The sequence below is a fragment of the Hippoglossus stenolepis genome, chromosome 4, assembly GCF_022539355.2.
Source record: "Hippoglossus stenolepis isolate QCI-W04-F060 chromosome 4, HSTE1.2, whole genome shotgun sequence".
Taxonomy (NCBI): Eukaryota; Metazoa; Chordata; class Actinopteri; order Pleuronectiformes; family Pleuronectidae; genus Hippoglossus; species Hippoglossus stenolepis.
This window is the reverse complement of record NC_061486.1, coordinates 15,274,105-15,288,270: the sequence shown is the minus strand read 5'-3', so window position 1 is coordinate 15,288,270 and position 14,166 is coordinate 15,274,105. Positions and strand designations below refer to the sequence as shown.

At 42.6% G+C, this 14,166-nt stretch overlaps 2 protein-coding genes across 2 annotated transcripts in view; one reads left to right on the top strand and one right to left on the bottom strand.

The window, feature by feature from the left end:
- Positions 1-14,166, top strand: part of megf6 (multiple EGF like domains 6) — a 61,048-nt gene that overhangs the window by 23,576 nt on the left and 23,306 nt on the right. Inside the window, 13 exon segments of the mRNA XM_047339667.1 lie at positions 455-577; positions 1,820-1,945; positions 2,369-2,491; positions 2,978-3,100; positions 3,563-3,700; positions 3,861-3,983; positions 4,890-5,012; positions 5,145-5,396; positions 5,491-5,619; positions 8,021-8,149; positions 8,953-9,081; positions 13,208-13,342; positions 13,791-13,925. Of these exon segments, the coding sequence (XP_047195623.1) occupies positions 455-577; positions 1,820-1,945; positions 2,369-2,491; positions 2,978-3,100; positions 3,563-3,700; positions 3,861-3,983; positions 4,890-5,012; positions 5,145-5,396; positions 5,491-5,619; positions 8,021-8,149; positions 8,953-9,081; positions 13,208-13,342; positions 13,791-13,925 (1,788 nt within the window).
- Positions 9,208-12,474, bottom strand: LOC118105749 (EH domain-containing protein 2). The gene is made up of 6 exons (XM_035153549.2): positions 12,111-12,474; positions 11,836-12,012; positions 11,605-11,702; positions 10,812-11,224; positions 10,147-10,311; positions 9,208-10,046 (listed from the first exon to the last, which is right to left on the bottom strand). The coding sequence occupies exons 1-6, from the start codon at positions 12,329-12,331 to the stop codon at positions 9,483-9,485; spliced, it is 1,638 nt and encodes a 545-aa protein (XP_035009440.1). The 5' UTR covers positions 12,332-12,474; the 3' UTR covers positions 9,208-9,482.

The following is a 14,166-nucleotide window of genomic DNA, read 5'->3' as shown; positions in this document are numbered from 1 at the left end:
AGAATGTACAGAAACTTTTCAATATTAGCATTTTCTTTTGTCCTTCACTATTAAATACTGGGAGGTGATGATAGTGAGGCTTGAACATGGATCTGCACCAAATCTCACACACTCAAGGATGGCAAATGCAATCATTCAGTTACAGCTCTTTAATACTAAAATGTGTTTTTCATTTTCTTTTATTTGAGGGAATTTTTTATCAGGCCGACTCAAAATTTAATACACTGTTTTATAAAGGATGTGACACATTTCTTGTTTCGAAACTCCAGCTCATTTGAACCTTCTATTGATATAATCATTTTTTGCCCAGAATTGACCAAAGCAATGCTCCAATTTTTAACACAAAAAGGGCAAGAGACCTTTTATATGGGTTTTTAATTATGCCACATTCATGACAGGCATACGAACAAACCACTTTTTTGACTAAATAAACTGTACATATCTGTTTGTTCAGATGTAAATGAGTGCGAGGAGCTCAATGGAGGATGCCAGCAGATGTGTGTCAACACACCGGGCTCTCACCACTGTGAGTGCAGCGAAGGCTTCCGCATGCACTCTGACGGTCGGACCTGCATCCGTAAGTTTATATTCCAATTATATCTCACAGTAATATTGTAGGATATTTCCAACATTCCCTCAGTAACATAGAGGAATAAGTTTAGTTTCATTTTGAGATATGTTCTTTGTTGTGTTGAATTCTGTTTCCCTTTACTTTAACCTGAAGCCAACCTTGTCCTAACGCTAACCACTGAGGGGTTGTGGGATGGGAGACAAAATTGGGGAAGCACATCTTGACTGTGAAACATAATTCAACATAACATGCGTTTTTTTGCGTGTTCAACATGAAGTCTCTGCTGGTTTCCTTGAACTATTTATTCAATATAACCAGTAATCAAATCAGACATATTTATGTTTACTATTTTGTATTTTATTGCTTTAGCTAAACACTGCATACAACTCACAAATTGGACATCCACTATTTCCCCTTTTTACAAGTCTACAGTCCTTTGAGATTACAGGCTATTTGTGTATTTTCACAACTTCCAACTTTGATGGTGAGCATTTGAGATTTGCTAATGACCTGCTCACATCTGGAGTGAACATCTGGTCCCTGTTTGCCCTCAGGAGACTTGACTCACACCTTGTGTATTTTGTGAGAGAACATACGGAAGAATATCCCCAAATGTGGATTAGCACGATAAAACTCCAATGAGTTGCAGTGCTGAGCATCATTGATTAACCCCAGTGTCAAGTGGGAAATTTCAGATTTATTTCATTAGGATTGATCTAAATATTTAGCACCATGAAATAAGTAAGTATCGAAGCAAATCGTTATTTGCTGATAATCCGTTCGCCTTCCGTTACCTTTTGGTTTAATGTCTTAATACTCGATGTAAAGGAGGTAGGGATGGAGGGATAGGAGTGGAGTTAATTGTGTCTGCAGAAGTCATCAGGGTTTAAAACCAGTCCCTCTCTCACTTTTACAGCCCATCTGTGTCATCGTGTCTATGTTTAGAGCACCCACAAGACACACGGCTGATATTCATATTTGGCACATCATTAAATCACAGGAGAAATGAGATGGAAAGATCATTAGGAAGTAACCAGCAGTACCCACTGGACCCAGCTCGAAAATCATTTTACACATTCCAGTCTTTACCCTGGGGTTTTCAATAATTACACAGCGGCAGAGTTGGAGTTGCGAAGCTGTTTTAGGCTGACAACAATGTCAAATATATCTGAGTACAGGTTTTAAAAGCTGTACAGCTTGTCTTTATTTACACTTTCTGTGTGTGTGTGTGTGTGTTTTGCCTTTAAGCTGTGACTTCTTGCTCAGTGTTGAACGGCGGATGTGAGCACAAGTGTGTGGACACGGGGAGCAATCATTACAAGTGTGAGTGTCGGAAGGACTACCAGCTGAAGAGGGATGGGAGACACTGTGAATGTAAGTCATTTTTACCAACAGACGCATGAATATATCAAACAAGTATGGAGGTGCAGGACAGCAGATTACTCTTTAGGGGCTTCTGCTGTTGTATATTGGACCATAATAGAGCGCACGGCACGCTTGTGGTTACTGACAGTGTGCAAGGTAGGAAAAGGAAAGAATGTAACAAGCAGCTTTGGAAAGAGTCAAGAAAAGGAATTCAGATTTGTCCTCCTGCAATGGATCAAATATCACAACCCCAGTTCTCACCCATTGACAAAGTATGGAAAACCTGTAAAATGATGCATGTGGCAAATTCAGATGTCAGTCTGGTGTCAAAAATGAAAACTGTTCTTAGGAGGTAACCAGTAGGGTCACAGTGTCACCTGCTGGGTTGACCTGTCTTTAAGTTTTGTAATTGTGTGTTTATGTTTGTGTCAGTGATGGACCCCTGTGAGGAGAGGAATGGAGGCTGCGCCCAGCTGTGTCTGTCTGAGGACGGCCGGGTTCACTGCAGCTGCCGACGCGGTTTTACACTGGATGGAGATGCCAAGAATTGTGAAGGTGAGGAATTGCACACACACACATTCCCATCAGTTCATTTATGATCATGTGGATAAATGCACGTACACACACACACACACACACAGAACACAATCACAAACTCAGTGAGGATTACCAGCTTGAGTTAGAGAGGAGGAAGAAGAGAATGAAATGAGGAAAAAATGGAGAAGGAACATTCCAATTAAATATCTTTAATTGAATCTGCTTATAATTAAGAAGTCTTAATGAGTCTTTGTTATATTTCTTATGCAGTACATCTGGTTTACAATCAAACTATCCATGAAAGAGAAATCAATATCAAGGAAAAAGATATGTGTGTAATCTATTTGTGTGTGTATGTGTGTGTGTGTGTTTATGGCAGAAATGTCAATGTACATGTTTCTGTGTCTGTATGAATCATAGTAACCCAGGTCCTATTCTCTCTGAAGTCCCAGAACTGCTGTGTAAATACGTGCATTCATGTCTTGTATTAATTTTCTCCTACAGACATTGACGAGTGCAGCTCAGGCCGTGCCAAGTGTTCCCATGGGTGTGTCAACACGTTGGGCTCTTTCAGCTGCGTGTGTCACCCAGGTTTTGAACTCGGTGCTGATGGCAAACAGTGCTACCGTAAGTGCAAATTCAAATCCACAAATTCCAATGGCAAATGACAATGTCCTTTCTCAACCTCAACATTTTTATCCAAAATATTATTCATCTTCTGAATACAACAAAAACATATATATATACATACAATGCAAAATGGATAGGGAGCAGTAACTCAATTATCTTTTCTCAGACATATGGACCTCATTAAAACCCAGCTGATAAAACACAGAATATCAATTCTGAATTCAGATTTCATGACAGTGGTGTTTGGCAGACAATACCAATAAAGGATAAGCTTAGAAAGTAACAAATATTTATTCAGCACATATATGATTTACATTGCCAGGAAATTGGAAAGGTTAAGTTTAGTTCTTTAGATCATCTTTACCCAGCAGTTAAAAGACTGGGACAAACAAAATAGTCCTTGAAATGCCCCCAACATTGTCCTCACTGTAGTCATGGTTGTGGTCGTGTGTCCTCCAGGCATTGAGATGGAGATCGTCAACAGTTGTGAGAAGAACAATGGAGGTTGCTCTCATCACTGTGAGCACACCACCAACGGCCCGCTCTGTTCCTGCAACCACGGTTACCAGCTGGACCGAGACAGGAAGACGTGTGTGGGTACGAATTTCTCATCTTCTTATTCCTCTGGGTCTTGTTTTCTCCACCGTTGTTTATGTATTGTTTTTTCTTTCACTCTTCTTTGATATTCACTCTATTTTGGTTTCTTTATTTGTCCGTCTGTCTGCTGAAACCCTGTACCACTGTGTGCCGTCCTCAGATAGTGATGAGTGTGCCAGTGGGGAGTCGTGCTGTAGTCACTTCTGCAGGAACTACCCGGGCGGCTACGAGTGCAGCTGCAGAGCCGGCCACAGACTCAACCCAGACGGCTGCGGCTGCGATGGTAAGAGGCCGTTGGATTGTTAGCAGATTGCCTGGTCTGGTGCTTTTGTAAGTGTTTACTATGTTGTGACACAGCTGCGCAGGACACAAAGTCCCAAAGCGCATATACAACCTAATTACTCCGATATTGAGCCTTTTCAAGCCGTCTCAGTGCAGAAAACTAAAAACACATTTGTTTACTGCAGAGCAGATTTTGCACAATCGAGAGCAACTGCCAGATTAGTAACACAGCAAAAATCATAATCTGCATCTGGAAGAATTTAGATCAAATAAATGCTCTGAAGTGAAACTGTCATATCTTCATCTGGATGGAGAGAAATGACAAGGCCGACCTGAGCTTGAACAGGGTGCGTTCAATCTCAACACATTTTGAAAGACATGTTTGCTCAAAAAAAGGTGTGCAACCGACTTCGAGTTATGTTTTCTCTTGTTTGGTGGGTGTGTCAGAGGTGTTGCCCAAGCAGCAGCGACATATATAAAAACCCTGCTGTAATAAAAAGGCAGTGCACACAATGGATTCCCGATGTCCTCTATCAATGTGAAAGCAGCTGCATGCTGTCACATCATTGAAGATGTTGAAAGCAGCTTAAACTAGAAACTGTAACATTGAGCATATTTTGAAGTATTAAATGCATATTTAATCCCTCAGAGACAAAAAATCCACCTTTTATACAGTCTATGATCACAAAGGACTGTTAAATAAACCTTTTATTACATTTTATCTGGGCTGAACGCAGCTCTGCTCAACCTGTCTTCTAAAGAACTTATGCGTCACCAGTAAAAAACAGTTGTGTGCAACCTGGATAAACTTAAATCAAACCAACCAGAGACTCACTTACACTTGAACTGAGCTATTATTACTCTGTCATTTCTTCAGCGGTATGATGTTTGTGAATTCCTCTGACAGACATTGATGAGTGCCTGGCTGAAACTTCAGGCTGCGAACACTACTGCGTCAACACCGTGGGAACATACGAATGCTTTTGTCGACTCGGCTTCCGCTTGGATCACGACCAGCACTCCTGTATCTGTGAGTAACAGCCATATCTCAACTTGTCATCAATCAATCGATCAAATTTTATTTATAAAGCCCATATTCAGAAATCCCACTTTGTCTCATATGACTTAATCCCGACCCTAACCTTGTGCTGGGTGTCTTTAGCTCTGTATGGCAGAGAACTGGAAGAAGAGGAGGACGAGGAGGAAGAAGATGAAGAGCAGCTGGAGGTCCACAGATTACCAGATCTGCTCTTCCGCAACGCTCCTCAGCTCCTGCAGTACACAGCAGCCTTACACTCCCGTTATCACAGTGATGACGATGATGATGATGATGGTAGTGATGCTGGAGACAATGAAAAAGGATCACAGATGCAGAGAGATCGCAGGGGAGAACTCAGGCTGGACAGCCACATAGGTGCAGTAAAACATGCAAGTGATGAGACTAAGATGAGAAATCAGATGGACGTTATTTGATTGTTTTCATATTATATATACATATGTTTGTTCAGTGTGTCTAGACGGCTCATTTGGGGATGACTGCAGTGCGAGCTGTGAAGACTGTGTGAACGGAGAGTGCAGTGAAAACAGAGACAGGTGTCAGTGTTCACCTGGATGGACTGGGATCATCTGCAACATGAGTAAGTCCTGTTTATACAAAGACGTTCTACATTCCTGTGCATTGTGTGTGTGTAACTTTGTTTATCTGATTCTTGACAAGTGCTACAGTGAGCTCAACCCTACAGTTTAACTGTCAGTGTGGTTGAGATATATTTCCCTCAAGGAATCAACACATCCTCCAGCTTAAATGATCACATTGGTCATTTGTCGCTAACCTCAGATTTGAAGCACAGCAGTGTTACTTGCATAAGGGTTAGGGTTAGGGCGATATGCAACATGTAAACTCTTCAAAATCAAAAAGTAAATAACTCTGTGGTCAGGTTAAGGGAAAGGTCATAGTTTGGATTTGTTTTCAGATAGAGGATGTTCATTGTCTTGGTTTAATATAAAAAACATGCTGAAATGAGAAAATGGTGGTTGTTTGTTTGGATCTGTAATGAACAGCAGTCTCTCCCATGTTTAACTCCAGCCCTCCACTTTGGCCTCCTCCTTACATGGACTCAGTTGCAACACCTGCCTCATAATAACTGCGGCCGATTGAAAGCTTTACCACTTGAATATAAAAATATCGTTTTGGGGCATTTGTACAAAAGACGGATGCTGTCTCACATGACCACTAGATGTTGTTGTACAATAAAACACAAGTACGGGTCACAATAAGCAGACTGCATTCATTTAAGGAGAAATACACTTTTTTACTATCTCTCAAATGGTTAGATGTGAAGATTGATACAGCTCGCTCTGAAAACTCAAAATCTTTACCTTCTACGATTTTTTATTATTTGTTTTTTACGAAAAACAATGTGCAAAAGCAACACTTTGTGCTTTTTACAAAAACTACTAAACTATTTCTGTAAAAGTTTATAACAATATTTCATTTTTTAGAACGTATAAAATAAATGACTGGCTAAGACTTATGCATGGATAGGAGACCAAAATAAATAATTTAGGTTCAGATCATAGACATGAAATGTAGATAATATTAACAGGACAGTACCCCCACACAACACACACACACACACTATTGCTGGTTTTCCCCACAGAATATAACCTCTTCTTTAGGTCTATTTGAGCTATGATGTGGTGAAGTTGTGGAGATGTGAGTGCTCCCACTGTGCATCGATCCAGGGCCATGTATCAAAACCTGTCGGCTCCTCTGCGTGGGAGGCTGGCTTGTTTACGGGCTCCTGAACACAAGAGCACCAGGTGAATCAATCTGTCTGCTACTGGAGCGAGGCCGAGCAGGGCCCACAGCGAGAGCACATGCCTGAGGCCAAGGATGTCCACTACTAAAGCAGAGCTCCATTGTTCCCATCAGGCTCCATGATTAATGGCTGTCTTTGCTCCGAACAGGAGTCAGGCTCGTAATCATGTGAGGAGAGCCACTTGGGATGAAGTCCGTTAGAAGCAATCTGTCACTTTTAGAAACACGCACCTCAGGTGGTGGTATTCAGATGCACACCCTGAAGGTGAAGTGTCTGGACATGGGCAGCAGTTTCAGGTGGAGCGGAGTAGATGTCCAATTTTACTGCCTGAAGCACAGATATGGGAATTGCCACTGTAGAGTAATAACATAGCGATCTATAAAGAACTGTGAACTGCTCAAAACATGGCGACAGCTTCGGACCTTCAATGGCCATTAAAAATGAAATAAAATATTCTACCACTTTGTCTCACACGATTTGACTGATGTCACTTCACCACCTTATTTTATGAAGTTAGAGCCACAAGAAACACAATAAATTAGTTTACACTGAAAGTTCATGTACTGGCAATACAGCAAGTTAAGTTGTAGCCCCTCTTTCTACAATCTGCTTCCAAGTTATTCTCTTAAAAAAGTTTTATGTAACTTCTTCCTAAAAGGGAAGCCAAAGCGTCTCAACCACCCCCTGATGTCTGGCTGCAGTGCAGGTCATAAGCCCCACCTTCTCCATGTTAGATGATGGGATGTTGACCAAACTAAAAAGTCTAAATAGATGCAAAGTAACTTTCGGTAGTTCTCATCAAACTGATGTAAGTCCAAGGACCAAACATTTCTGTAGTCATCATTATTTTCACTTTCTGTCTATTTGCGGTTGCATGATGCAGTTACCCCCACAAATTATTACAGCTGGCTTATCTTTCCAGGGAGTGACATAAAGCTGCTATGTGACATGGAATTTCAGCACACATTAACGTGAGGGATTGTAACACGTCTTCAACAGCCAGATGGTTCATGTTATAATGTGCAACAAGGCCACAGGGATTAGGAGTGTGAGGAGAGCACGCACATGGAGAGAGACAGGATAAGGAGGAAGTGTTGACTGACTTCTTACCACCAGTGCTTAGACCTTGAATTTCCCACAGTTTGATCCAGCAATTGATTCTGATATGCCAGTGCTTTTTTTCTCATATGATCCCACCTCCTCTTGCTCTCTGCAGCTTGTCCACAGGGGACCTACGGTCAGGCCTGCAACAGTCTGTGCCGTTGTCAGAATGGAGGCCTGTGTGACCCTGTGACTGGGAAGTGTTTGTGCCCCCCAGGGGTACAGGGCCTGCTCTGCGAGGATGGTTTGTACACTTTTTCTTCTACAGACACACACTTAAGCAGACATGAACACACATGCACACGTACACACACACACACACAATTCGAATTTACGTTTTTTTTTTGGTTTAAGAGTAAGAATATTATGAATGTGAAGTCACAATTTAATCAGAAAAAAGTAATTGGCCTAATATTACAAAAAAGAAATACTTAAAAAGAAAAATATATATATTTTTAGGAAATAAGCAGCAGGGAGAAGTGGTGCTTCCCACTCCATCTTGATTACCTATCTCACTGTTTCTGCAGAAACTACGAAACCCCTTTGAATAGCACGCAGATGTACAGTCGACCCCTACCAAACATTTCCTCCACCGCAATAGAGGCAACTTCTTCCAAGTCTGTTTGGTTCTTTCTTCAGAAACAGAAAATCAGGAGACTGAGACATAATATGGCGCTGATGTGCCAAAAGATTAAGTATTTGTGAAACCTATATGAAAAGTATAACTTAAGAAGATGCTCCTCATTCCTTATAATGACACAGGGTTGATGACTTCATTGTTATTATAATATTATGACTTTATTTTTATAAATGTATGAGTTTTACTTGAAATATTGTGACTTTAAGCTCGAAATCTAAGATTTCTCTTCTCTTTTTAGAGGCCCTTATACGCTGTCATATAATTAAGCCCATATCTATTTTTATTTTATTTGACCAAATTCTGTTAAACTGTCATTCTGTGGTTTTATTCCAGTGGAGCTTGTTTTACTGAAGCAGGCATCCTACCAGAACTATGACTATGTTTCCTGTCATTATTCATTTTCACAGGTTGCCCAAGAGGTTATTTCGGGGAGCAATGTAGAAGAAAGTGTAACTGCCCAAACAACGGACACTGTCATCGTCTGTATGGAGCCTGTCTGTGTTCTCCAGGGTTATATGGTCGTTTCTGCCACCTGCGTGAGTACCAACATGATGATGATGATGATGATGATGATGATGATGATGATGATGATGATGATGATGATGATGATGATGATGATGATGATGATGCTATCACAAACAATAAATAATAATGCTGGCTAATCATCTTTATAAGTTTAATGGCAATACAAATAGATACATTATTATTATGTAAGAGTAAATATATATATAACCTAAATGAATGTGCAAAATTCCGAAGTGAAATGTGAGATGAAAACACGTTTTCAGTGATCAGAACCATCAAACATGAACTTAATGTTTTGGTGTCATGCTGATTAACGTATCCTCTGATTAGATTATATTTAGAAAAATGATTTACATATTTTACATATAATGGAGACATGTCCTTCGTCTTCCACTTCCTCTCGATGTCATGTTTACTCTTCTTCGCTGGCTGTACTTAGGCGCTTTGACGGTGGCACCAGGTGAGAGGGCAGCTCTCTGGGCAGCCAGTGACCTTCCAGTTTCCCCTCAATAAGGTGGACTGCTAAAGCGAACTCCTCATTGTCCAACATGCCGTCTCCATCCACATCAGACAGCCTCCAGACGTGAGCGAGCACAGAGTTCGGCAGAAGCGTGGTCGTCATCCACTGTTTGACTTTGCTGCCGCTCAGTTTGCCCGCGTTCGGACTGAGGTTGTAGAAAATCTCATCGTACTTGGGCTTGTACTTCTCCACGATCCACTCGTCGAAATCTGCCTCGCTGCCGTCATCGTCTCTGGGGAGCTCCTTGAAAGGATCTCTCCTGTAATGCTCGGGCCGGAATGTTCCCAAAAAGTCCCCGTCCAACATGCCGGGGAGGGATTTCTTCATCTTCACTTCTTGTTGTTGAAGTAAAGGCACCAGCTTCGCTATGTCGGTGGTCAGGAGTTTATCCAGGGAGGCCATCAGACTTGGTTTCAGGGTCTTGAACTTTGAGAAATCATGACCCATAAGTTTCTCCTGTAAATGAACGCAGTTACATGTAAGACACACAGAACATATTTAGTTCAAGTTCAAACATATATGTTATTAATATAGCAATTGAAACGTGGTGTTTGACCTGCATCTTGGTGCAGTCGGGGAAGTCACCAGCTGGAACCCGATGCTGTTGCTGGATCTTTTTGAAAATCACAGGAAGCTGATAAATCAGGTTGTGCTTCTTGCTTTCTTTGCAGAAAATGGTCGGCATCTCCTGCTTTAGATAGCTGATAATATGTGCATGAGCCTGGGAAGGGAGCAAAACTCCAATGAGACACAAGATCATCAAATCTGCAGCTGGATTTTTTAATATTTATCCCAGATAGAATACAGATGTGGGCCACTTCAGGCAATGATGCAACACTTCTGATCCTCTGGTGGCCTGTACAAAATGGATGTGGGCCTAAAGAAGTCAACTTGTAAAATAGCAAACGTGGAACAAAATAGCCCAAAACACATGTTGTCCTTTTTTGGCAAACATGCGCTGCTCTAGGCGAGGTGTAATCTGGTTGTGAAGTGTTTTAAATGGTGAATATGGCCCAAATAGCACAAATCAAATTCGGGTGCACCTTTGGCACCTTGTTTGAGATGCGGTATTGCTATGGTTGACTTGTGGCCCAAAGCGAGCAAAGAGGAGTGGACCTTCCAAGTGCCGTCATTCGACGTGGCATGTGGGCCGCATGTGGGATGTGGGCCAAATCGGAGCCAAAACTTTTTTTGCTAACTGCGATGGACACAATCTCTTACCCGTACTAAGCGTGCCCTCTTCACCAGGTCATTCAGCTTTCGTACTGCAGCATTCCGCGGCAGGTTCCGTATGTCAGTCAGAAGATCCTCCTCCTCCAGCTCTATCAGCTGGTAGTGGTCGCACGTCTGCCTGGGCTCGGACCAGAACGACCCTATGTATACCCGCAGTATCTCCGGGGTCTGAAACACTTTCCCCAGTGACCACATGAGGGCGCCGTACACTCTCATGAGCTGCTGCGAGTCCACCCTGTCGGCCTTGTTGAGCACCACACGCAGCTTGTCCTCATAGCCGCACAGAGACCCAAAGGCCCGGGTGAGCTCGTCGGAGAACTCCAGTTTGTGTGCGTCGAAGAGCAGGATGATTCGATCCACACGCTCTGCAAACCAGCGCAGCACTGCCGGGTAGTCGTAGCCTGGGGATGGAGCAAGAAAACACAGGGTTTTCATCAACACTGACTGTAAGGGGGACTCAGGCTCTCACTGGTTTCGAGGCATTTCAGTTACACCCATAGATTAACACACCCATAAAACAAAGCAATGGCAGCTCCTTAACTTGCTGCTCGTCTCCTCCCAACTATAATGTCCCATTACCTTTGTCTGCTGTGCTTCTGACTTCATGTGTTGGACTGAAATCCTGTTATTTTATTGCATCTACTATGACTCCTCTTTTCAGGAATTTAAATCCCCCTGACAACAACGATGCTTTCCAACTCTGTCTTAAACTTGAATACGTGGACATTAAGGCCCACTAATAGCTTCTGCCACTGAAAAGGAAATTAGCAAAGTATCTCACCTCGGCTCAGCTTTCTCTTAGCTGCAGTTAATATCCCCGGTGTGTCGATTATGCTGATGCTTTCAAGCACTTGATTTGGCATCTGAACACACTGAAACCTGCATCGAAAAAATATTTGTGAATAACAGAAAGGGAAAAAATGTTTAATGGGTGACTTTTGGAAGAAATAAGATAGAACTCCACTTATCCTCCCCCTTTTCCATTTTCTGCTTTTGTGTCTTTTTGAGTCACCTGTTCAGAAAAGAATTTCCAAAAGGGCCAAGGTTGCGGAAGGGTTTCTTCGGGTCCACCGTGAGGGCATTCCCAGGGATGATTCCCTCCACGTCTCCGTACATGACGGCGCTGAAGCAGTCGGTGGTCGGCTCTGGCCCAACTCTGCTACCAGGAAAATCTTGTTCTATGAGATACCTGAAGACACACACAACGTAGAGCACCACTGTCATCATCCTTTGTGCAAGGAATCTGCATATTTTTAATGGCTGAAGAATGGGAGGCCACAATCTTACCTGATGAAAGTTGTCTTTCCTGTTGAGTACTGGCCCATCACCAGCACCATTGGCTTGCTGTCAAAGTCTGCGTCCTCATAGCTCGGCGTGTGGAAGTGATGGAAGGCGTAATATTTCTCTATCGGCAGCAGCCTCTTGTAATAAAGATTCTTCAGCTCCTCTGTCACCATATTGACATCTCCCAGCATTTTAGGGCTGCTCCTGAGCCTCCGGATGGACATCTTGATTTTTGTTTTGCTCTCGATCGTCTCAGTGTGGAGGCTGCTCACCCTTCTAAGACCAAAAACCGAATGACGGAGGAATGTGCACGAGGAACATTATCAGATTCTCACAGCTGTCTGCTCCATCCTGCAGCGGGACATAGAGAGGGTGGAGAGGGTGTAACCAGAGCCTGCAGCTGCATCTAACATAAAGCCAATGTGGAGAGGAACAGGGTGGAGTGGAGTTCAGCTTTTTGTTGCTGAGTAGAGACAGTCTTGGCAAAATGTGATTGTTTGAAGCACTTAATGAGGAGATGGCAGTGTTTAAGTTTCCAATGCCTTACGTTACCCTCTACGTATATTTGTTCAACGTGTCTGTTTATGTGATGTAGTTGCTGTAATCTCCAACAACAGTGGCCACCAAGTTGCCACCATCAGGATTTTTACAGCTCAAACTTTGCAGGAAAGCATTTGCACAAGCAGCCGGCCCGCACTCAAGTTAGATTTGTGATTATACTGATATAGTAGGGATGAATGATGCACCATAATTGTGCATGATGTTCATGTGAAACAGGAGTCTGCGGTCACATGACTTAGACTAGCAGAGGTCTGGCGCTGTGATAACATGGTGGTCGGGTGTGTTTGTTTTAATAAATGCAATCCGATATTTCAAAATTTTTTCTTAATGAACTCACTCCAACAAGCAAAAATGTATTGTTTTTGCTTGACTTTAAAGAAACGTATATGAAGTCGTTTTCGTGCAGCAACAATGTCAGTCGTGCAGTTTGATGAGCATTTGTGTGAGAACCTATTGACACCATTCGCCACTGTACATCGACCTAACTGTGCTTTTCTTTTGTTCCGTTTTCAAACCGATCCATCCCATCCGCCCCTCAGCTTGTCCCAGGTGGACGCACGGCGCAGGCTGTTCCAAGGAATGCGACTGTGTTCAAGAACATTCCTCTGGCTGTGACCCCAAAACGGGGAGCTGTTCCTGTAAAGCTGCACACCACGGCCCACAGTGTGAGAAAGGTAGGAACACTTCACCAGGACACCAACGTGTTCATCAGTATCCAAGGCCTCAGGAATGAAATGGTTAAGATTTGGGTCTAGTAAACAATTTCAGGTCAACTGCCTAACATGCACTTTTTAGCCTAAAACCGATCTAGACATATTGATGTAATGACCATTTCACAGCTTCAAACTTTATTAAGATCCTGGTTAATCTCCTTGGCTGGTGGGAAATAAACCTGGTGGTATGCTGCTTAATGCAGTAAAGGTCTATAGGTCTCTATTTAATATATAGAGGAGCAGCTTGAGATCATCCACAGAGATTTCAGAATCATCCCTGGTTTGAACAAACCAAGTGCCTGACTACTCTCCATGGTTTTGCAAAACGTTTGGTTTGAGATTCTCTGTTGTATTAATCTTCTTTTGCTCTCTATGTGTGTGTGTGTGTGTTTCCATTCCCTTATTGTAGAATGCGATCCTGGCTTCTTCGGTGCAGGCTGTGAGCAGCCATGTGACTGTCCAGGTGGGGGACCATGTGACCCCAGGAGCGGAGAGTGCAGCCAGCGATGTCCTGCAGGACTTCATGGAGATAGATGTCAGCTCGGTGAGACTAAAAGCTGCTGCATTGCAGTTTAAATAACATTGTGTGCATCAAACTACACAAGTGCTGTGTAGGGGAAGTGCAGAGTCAAGTTATTTTAGGTCTAATTTATGTTCATCTGGCGTTCATCCATAGGTCATCTTTTTCTTTTCAAATGTTTCCGACACAGTGTTGAGGGACAGTAAGAAGTCCTCCATCAACCTCGACTCCACAGCGCTCTCTTGTGGTTATATAGTAGAACACC